Source organism: Anastrepha ludens, chromosome 2, assembly GCF_028408465.1.
Source record: "Anastrepha ludens isolate Willacy chromosome 2, idAnaLude1.1, whole genome shotgun sequence".
NCBI lineage: Eukaryota > Metazoa > Arthropoda > Insecta > Diptera > Tephritidae > Anastrepha > Anastrepha ludens.
The window spans coordinates 94950126-94959830 of NC_071498.1; the positions used below are offsets into that span (position 1 = coordinate 94950126).

Below are 9705 nucleotides of genomic sequence, written 5' to 3' on the forward strand. Positions count from 1 at the left end.
CCAATTTCGTTTTTGAATAACTTTTTTACTAAATAAATGTTTTTATCAGGAACAGTTAGTAACAGTTTTTGTGAAAAACATTTTCACAGCAGAATGCACTCGGAGGGAGGGCTACCGTTATTTGATAATATTTTGTCCGTCATTTGATGTTTCGTGTTCATAGAAGGCATGGAACCTGAGATTAGTCGATTGATAGTCAAGCAAAGACACTACCTGTGTGATTACCGAACAATTTTTCCTAGACAGCATGCGTAAGAAATTAATATTTATTAAATAATGTTTTTGTAAACTATTTATTATTTTTGAAACTTATCCTCTAATCGATAAAGCAGAGTTGTATCGTTACAATCTGAAACTATAGGCCTCTTCTTTCCGCCAAGCGTGAAGATGAAAGCACTGGTTTAAATAAACGTGGCTTGGTAGCGCTTGAATAGAGATGCCTAAAATTACATTTGTTTCTAGTGAGTTACACCAGTTTTATGGGGTATAACCATACTCGCTAGCGGCGAATCTTGCTCGATAACTTTGTTTTTGCTTTCACATGGAATTTTTTCAACAAGTGAGCCCAGCAGAGAGATAGCTAGCTTATAGAAGAGGCCTTATTTTATACAATATTTATATTATATACTATGTATGCACATATGTATGTATGCATTTAGCAAACCCTTTTCAAAAGCACTAAAAAAAGTAATTCCCGGCATAGCAGCAGCTTCGTGCATTCGTCAAGTATATAAATGCCTTTGAAAGAAAGTGTAAAAATTATTGCATATCTCAAGGGGAACGATTTGTTATTCAAGCTCCTATCTGCTTTTACGCTCCCTTTATGCAGATTTTCTCTGAGATGACCCATTGTGAAATTTTTCGAGGAAGAATTTTCTAAAACAATTCAACCCTCCAGCGACCTTATAAATGCATTGTTTTCAAACTTCTCCAAAAAGGGTCAAAATAACCATATCTTTGGGGAGCTAACGGGTTAGAACACTACAAAAGTATTGCTCGTGAGATTCTACTGTATTCATTCGGGCTAGGTATTTCGAAGAAGTACTTTAACGGTTTTTTGCACTTTTTCGAAAAGCGCTCAGGCACATAAATTAAAAACTAATTAGGCTATAAAAAAAGTTTACCTAAGAATGCATAAACTTTGGGGCTTTTACTATGTGACTCTTATACTTTCGACCCACTTGTTGCACCACTAAAATGGCTATATTAGAAAAATTTAATCACGGTATAATTAGGTGTCAAATTCTGCAGAGTATATCTTAATTTAAATGCTCACTACGGTTAAATTCGCGCTTAAATTAAGCGCAGCCTTTGTTTATTTTATGTGATAATTTGGCGTCTTCATAAAATTAATTGTTGCATACTTTCAGGCACTTGAAAAGGATATAACCAGTTATAATCCAAATAATATACTAATTAAATTTATTTGCAAATATTTTATTCGCACTCCTTAAAGAAAGTCAATTCGAAATATGTCATACGATGGCTGTTTTTTTTTTTTACTTTTTTTTCAGTTTAAGCGCCGATACGTACCGCTAATATTGCTAAATTTGTTTGACTAATAAATTAAGATTTTCAAAAATTTCTCTGTAATACAATTAACTATTTTTCAGTTATTATTTATTGCCTATTCTATTATACTTATTCAAGTCAGCCAGTTCAAAGGCATCGAAGTACTAAGCATTCGCTGATCTTTCGTACATACAATGAATTCATTAGTTTCATTGAAATAAGTTTCTTATCAAACCCGCCTAACCCTGAACATTTGCTAAATGAGTATAGTGCATTGCACTGAATTGTTTAATTGACTTCAAGGGCGAAAAATGTTTTTTTTTATAAAGGCGCTAATATTCAGTGGTTACTGAATTATTGTTAACAAACCTAAACTATTGTTCCTAACAAATAGTACTCTTATACACAATAACTTGGATAGCAATACGAATATAACTTGCCTATTTAGCTAATAAGCAAAAGGCATGTACTAAATACATATTTGGACTTAAAACAATGATATCAGCGGAAAATTTTATTTCATTTGCTTGTGATAGCAGGGAGCCCTGTAAATCGCGCCAAAGTGTTCTGTAAATGAAAATGCTACCAGTGACGGAAGTAGCTACTTGACGTGCACACAAGACCAAACACTTTTTGCATGCATTTTTTGTTTGCTTTTTGTTGCTAATGTGACTGACAAATATACCTACATACATACATTGACGGCAATAGTCGAAGAGTAGCAAACAATAATATAGCAGTTCAATATCGTGATGGTATTGATAAAGTTGTTGTTGCTTCATTTCAATTTTGATGACTCACAAACGTACTCTGCTGCCTGCCTAGCCTCATTGTCTCGACATACATATTTGACTTCTCGTTGCTACTGACTGACTTGACGGACGTTCGCTTTGGCTGATTGACGAAGGTACTGAGCGATTGCTTGTGTTAAAATGGTGGAGGGTGGATAAGTTGAATGAATAGGCGAAGCATTTATTGACGTATTGAAAATGCACTCACTTGTGCGATTATACTTTAGTATGTACATAAATTTGTATTTTTTATGGTATATACATATTTACTGATTTTGATATTTATGCTTATCAAAAACAGTTAAAAAACGGTTGGAAAAAATATATCTTTGAATATAAGAATGCGCATTTGTATGTATGTTGAACAGATGTATGAATACAGGTACAGAAGCGAAAAGCTATATTAATAAATCAGCTGTCCATACATTAATGAAAATATAAAAAGATCCGCATTGAGCTTCTGAATTTAAATGGAAGAGTCGTGTTGTTTTTGTTTTTAGGTATTTAATGAATCTTATTTCTACGCCTCGAAAAATAAACGAAGGTTTTTCTAAAGCGTGACACTCTCATGTCTTTTACAAGCTTTTGATGCATATACTTGTATATGTATGTACATACATATGTATATCTAAAACATTGTTACTTAAACAAGTGTTCCAAATTTTTTTTTCAATTTATTTAGTGAAAACTTGCGCTTTATGTTAATTTTTAAGTGTTACGTAAAAGTATGACAGGATTAGTTCTTTGACAAACTAAAACTCTTGTAAATAATATTTTACTGAAATAGGAATTAAAACTTAATAATTAATTTCAGTAAAAATTAGTTTTCAGATTTTTAATACTGATAATATTTGATATAATGATTTTTCTCAATATATTACGAAACCAGGGTCGGCGGATCCGGGTTGGAAGCCTATTAAGGACATGTAACATTAAATTATAGAAAAAGTGTTTTTTTAGTGGCGGCCGCGCCGCCGCAGGAAAAACAAAGCATATACTGCATTTTTACATTTTTCTCATAGTTAATATTATCATAAAAATTATCTACCATTTAATGCAGGCTTTTCATCATATCAAATGTGACCATCGTACACACACAAACAAAAACTCGTCTTCTAAACCTAAACCTAAACTTAATTACTCCTATAATTGGTTCTAAAGTTGATTTAGCGAAATTTGTTGTTTTCAAGATAATTACAAAAAACCAAAGCATTCGCACCGAAAAAAAACAAGTGGTTTTCGCGGCTAAAATTTCAAACAAGCGACATCAGCGAACCTTAGGCTATTTCTATCATCATCATTGTTTCCTTGAATCCCTAGCGGGACAGCCACCTATGTGCCATCTCATCCAATTACTGGATAACGCCTTCACCTGCTTTCAGCTTAACCCAAGTTGAGCCGCCTCGTGATCCACAGTTCTTTTCCAGGTTCCCCTTGGCCTACCAAGCGATCTTCCTCTCGCTGCGAGTGGGTTCCATTCTATTGCCTTCTTCGCTATGTTACAGTCTTCCTTGCGTAAAGTGTGACCAATACACTTCCACTTCTGTGTTTTATTCCAAATGTCTAGTGGCTCCATGTTTGCCTTTTCGAGCAATTCCTTGTTTGGCATTATTTTTGGCCAGAAAATTCGGAATATAATCATTAGACAGCTGTTGACAAATTTCTATATCTATAACTATAACTAATTACTTTTAGAATTTATCCGCTTATGATTTTACTCGAAAATTATTTATACGCTTTTTAAAACTGAATTTCAACGTTTTTACGAAATTATATATAAACAAGGTTAGTAAAACATTTTTTGAATCAACAGAAATATTAAGTATTCACTGTATTTAAAAACCAAAATATTTAGTATGCATAAAACAATGCATAGTATTCATTGACAAAATTATAAACAAAAATAGATTTGAATAATAAAATTAAATAAAAATAGGATCTGGAATATATGGAAATGGGTTATGAATACAAGCACCAAATGCAAACTACTAAAATTGTAGTTTTCTTAACTTTTAATATTTTTTTTTCTGCGGTGGACTTTCTGGTGCAAGTGTCCATCATTTGCCGTTCGACTGACACGTCGTATAAGTACTATTTTTGAGCAGTTTATTTTTATTTTAAAATATCGAAATACTTCACAACTCTCGCGTTATTTCCACCTGTAGCATTGTAATACGAAAATTTTCGAAATTGAATGACTTGGCAGTTTGAATTTGGCAGTTCTACACTCATCATTTACTGATAACAATGGTTAAGAAAGAAAAATAACAAAGAGCAAACAGCGAAATTTCAATATTTCCATTGTGCTTTCTAAACTAATCTAATCAATAAAATATTTGCAAAAATTACTACGCCTATGGATTGTTCAACCTGTATAAACGTTTGCATGATTTGTTTTATAAAATATTTATTTATGTATATATATGCGCACGCTATGTACATATGTACAGCTCTACATACATACATACTCGTATTGGCTTATTTACGTAATCTAGATGAAATGTTACTGATAATACTCGACGCTTAGATCAGCGCCGCAAACAAATTGAACGATGAGCGCATAAATTTAATAATAACGATTTTATGAGGTATTTTAGATAAGCACGAGTGCGTACACACGCTCATATTATGACTCCACCCATCGTTTACAAGTACATATTTGTATTATAAAAATCTTCAAAAATAATTTATATACTCTATTAATGTCTCTCATTCATTTCTGCTTCTTTATTTCACAGAGGATGCACGCAAAACCGGCTCCCGTGTACTGTTGCACTGTCATGCGGGCATTTCGCGCAGCGCTACCATCGCCATCGCTTACGTTATGCGTTACAAATCGCTTTCGCTCTTCGAGGCTTACAAGTTGGTTAAAGTGGCGCGACCCATAATTTCACCCAATCTCAACTTCATGGGCCAACTGCTAGAGCTCGAACAGAATTTACGTATGAGTGGCGTTTTGAAACCCGTCTCACCATCCGCCACCGCGCCCACTACCCCAACATCTAGTCAAGTCGAATTTACCAATAACGCAGTGCTGAAACCCGCCTCGGCTGAGGATGAAGACGAAACCGATGCGTCGTTATTACGCAAGCGACCTGGTGAAGCCAAGCGTAAGATGAGCGCCGACGATGATGATGATGCCGGAGATGATTTGTTTGAGGATGCGCACAGTACGCTTAGCAGCCACAGCAGTTGTGCCAGTAATAGTCAAGCGTTACGATTGACATGGCCGCCGCCTACAGGAACGCCCGCAGCTCTTCTCTCGCCCTCCACTTCGACGGAAGCGTCTTGCTCTTCATCGGTATCGTCCTCATCGCTATCTGCCTCTTCATGCGCCTCATCTTCAGCCTCAACGCCGACTTCACCATCCGTTTCTTCATCTGCAGCACAATCGCCCTTCCTATGCTGCACACCCACCGCCATGCCAAAACGTCATTCGCCTGCCAAACTGCGGCTCAACCTGCGTTCTACCTTCGCGCCGATACGACAGTCACAGTCGTGCATGTCGATACGCGAAGTGGCTGACGAGGCCTTAGCCCCGACTGCCAGCGAGGCAACAGACACGGCGTTGGCGATAGGAGCCGTCGCAACTGCAGCCGCTAGCAGCGCGAGCAACATGCCCTTGCCCGTGGCGATGGACCATGAGAACAATGTTGTATTGGCAATGTCGACCAGTGAATGAAAGCACTAATACGTAATACGGTTACAACAATAAGGATTCACTAGTAGTAAAAATAAAAAATAAAACAAATAAAAATAGCAAATGAAAATAACTAAAAAAATTAACATCAAAAACAAAAGCAACGCAAGCACTTTGAGAAATGCTGTGAATATTTTTTAAGTGTACAATATAGCGAGCGTACCTACCTAACGATAGCATACATACTTGTATATACATATGTACACAGTTGTGCGTATATATATTTTGTGTATATTACATACATACATAGTAAGTACACTAGCATACCGATCGAACGAATAAGCGATCGAAATAACACCACGCCTACCATTATTACGTAGGTACTGCGAGTACATGTGAATTTCTGTAAAAGATCAGGAAAATTACTGACGAGTATATCAATTAACAGCTCTTAAATGAATATAAAGCGGGATAATTAGAACAAAGAACAAACAAGTAAACATGCAAGTCATGTACCTAGATAAAGGCATACATATTGATACAAAAAGAATGCATATTATAAATTCAAAACTGAAAAATTGTGAAAATATTTACTTTTTGTAATAATGTACCTTTTTACCTTTTGAGAAAAACTAACAAAAAGGAGCGCATACAAATGGCGTTCATGAGAAATTGCAACTATGCATTTGCCTAAGCTTAAGGCTAATTTTCGAGTATGAAAAAAGTTTACTTCGAAAAGTTTTAACTATGAAATGTTATTTATTTATTTTCAAATCATTTAAATTAGTAAAACGCTTACTTGTAGACATTATTGTCAAGGAGCTGTTTATATATAATTTTCAGCTTAAGAAACATTCAGTAGAAGAAAAATTCGCTTTCGAAAGTCATTAATAAAATGTATTTTATATAAATGTAGAAGAAGCTTTTGTGAAATATTTTAATTCTCATTTTTTTTGCAAATCCAAAAATTTTCAGCATAGCTTGCTTTTATACGGGAAATGATATTAACGACCGACCGACCGAAAACCATTAAGTGGGGCAACATAGTGCATGCACTCATGTCCACTTTATGAAATTCGCTTATCTATGGACTTTTGGCTTTTTCATAGACTTCCACTTTTGTAAAGATGAATTCCTGCTACATCTGTGAATGAATAATAGAGTAAATATTATTTTTATTATATGAAATACCAATTATAGTATAAATATTACTGTAAAGCCCAGCAACTAATTTAATGATTGACAAATAGAAAGTGCGAAGTCGATTAAAATTTCGTCAAAAGTCCAGATATGTACGTACATATATGCAATACTGTAATAATGTAGTTCACTGGCTGAAATTACATTTTTTTAAATTTTTTAATTTTTTCGTTAATTTTTAATTTTTTTTTTGTTACTTTTTAATCCTTATTTTCGATAATTTTTACTTTTCCTCATGCCCTTCTAAGTCACCAGGTTCACATACTTAACCAAGTTGTAGCACTCCGTACGCTACAACATTGTGGAAAATTTCGAGCATAAATTTAATGAAAAAGAAAATCATGCATATACATAATTAATTTTTATGAAAGGAAAAAATTTAGTTCTTATAAGCAATAAAAATAATGTTTAAAAAACCATTTTATGCAAATATACACACATTCATATGTTTGTCCTCCCGAAAAAAAAAATTAAAACAACTATCTTTTGCCTAGCATAATTTGTAAAAAAAATAGTAAAAAAAACATGTACAAAAAACAAACTGTATACATCTAAACATATTAGCAAGCGAATATTTATTTTAATGCCAAACTCTTTCTATAAAACTGTTTTAAGTTTTTCCTTTACGCACACACCTACAATAAGCGAGAAGTTTTCAAAGTATACAGTATGTAAACTTAATTGAAATCAAAAGCCTAAATCAGCCGATAAAAAATTAACCAAGCATCACAACACATTGGCTTTTCCATATATTTCGTATATTAGTATTTTGAAAAACAAAAAAAAAAATGAAATATATATTTTTTAATCATAACATTTTCTATTCTCGTCACTACCAGAGTTTAATTTAATTTAATTTAATTACCTTACTAAGTACATATATATGTATATCATAAGTTAAATTAAATTTTAATTCAAGTCCAAATGTATATACTTATGTATAATATATCAATTATTTATACACATTATAAGATCATATTAAAACAGAGAAAAAACATAAAGAATATCCTTTAATTTTTCTTCGTTTCTGCTTGGCTCAAAAGCAATGTTGGGACTTAATGGTCTTTATGTACCACTTAATTATGAAGAATCATACATAAACACACACCTGCATATACAATTCATACATACATACATTAAATGAATGTTAAATGTAATAATACTGTTCTTGCACATACCTGCATACATACAAACCTATTTTGGTAAGCTACAAAGCCACAATAAGTTTGCTGTGGAGTGTAAACATAACAAGAAAAATATATGTAAAAAATAATACTTTTAAAAAGAAAGCGAATGTGTATTTTATTCCATGTACCATAAAATGAAAGGTGATTTTATTTATACATTTTTCAATTTTTATTTATCTAAACTGAAATGAAAACTCGCATGTCGTTTTTTCAACATTCTGGTCTTGAAAATGTTGGTGATTTCCGAGTATATTTACGTTGAATCCGCTGGGAATGGGAAAAATATCATAACCCTTTACTTTAAAAACTTATTTCACGGTGTAAATAGCTTTATTTAATTATCGATAAGTCATTAAAGATATCGATAAAATAAAATAAATAAATAGATATCTCGTAAAGTATTAATCAAGCAGTTTAAAGCCTATGCTCGTTCTCAAGGTAATATCATATTTCACACTAAAAAAAATTCGTTTGCTGCTTTTTGATTGTTTCATTCAGCTATGAGTTAAAGGGTGTTAACAATGGAAGTCAACAAAGAGAAAATTCGGTACATTTCACAGTTTTCCTTCGATAAAGGCGAAAATGCAAGCCAAGTCGCTGAAATTCTGAGTGATGTGTATGGCGCCGTTAAAGTAACAACTAATTACGGACAATTTTGGTTTCCCCGATGCCGTTCAGGCATTCGATAATGTCGAAAATGTCGTTAAAATCAGAAATAATCGTAGATGACCGACATTTTAGTAGTCGTAGCATCGCCCAAGAGCTAAAGATCGACCATAAACCAGTTTTAAACCAAAAATAGTGGATTTGTTTTTTCCCACTATAAAAACTAATTGTAAAGTATAGAAAACAATTGTAAAGCGGACAAATTATTATCTATCAATAAAGATGAATATATCGACTCCACGAAATAATTTTTTTCGTCAAAAAGTACTAACGTTTTATTCTGTTATCGTTTTTTTGGAGAATCATGGCTGGAGATAAAGGAGTTAGCAAAAAATCGAACTCGGCTCAGATGCTTCATCTCGGTCCTATGCTATCCCAGGGGTTAGAGGAAAGATGATGATGATGATCGTTTTTTTGAAAATGAATCACTTGCACTTCAATTCTGTTTGCACAAAAGTGAGGTTATTTCAAAATGGCATAAAATAACCGATTAAGTTGAAAATACTAAATAAGGTGCATTTTATTTCTGTGTGGTTTTGGGTATCACAATTTTTGTCAATCTACGAGCGTTTGGATTTGGGATATTCATTTTTCTAAAACCTGAAAAAAATCAAAAAGATTAGATTACTAAATTAAAGCTTAACTTTGAGGTTGGTCATTACATTCGTAAAAATAATTGTCGATAACACAGGGTTGTTTGTAAAAACGT

General features: G+C 33.2%; 1 protein-coding gene across 1 annotated transcript in view; it reads left to right on the plus strand.

Moving 5' to 3' along the window:
- LOC128854801 (tyrosine-protein phosphatase vhp-1) overlaps window positions 1–9318 on the plus strand; it is a 53912-nt gene extending 44594 nt beyond the window's left edge. Inside the window, exon 4 of the mRNA XM_054089203.1 lies at window positions 5042–9318. Coding sequence (XP_053945178.1) covers window positions 5042–5985 — 944 coding nt within the window. The 3' untranslated portion in view covers window positions 5986–9318. The remainder of the gene's footprint in view (window positions 1–5041) is intronic.
- Window positions 9319–9705: the final 387 nt, after the last annotated feature.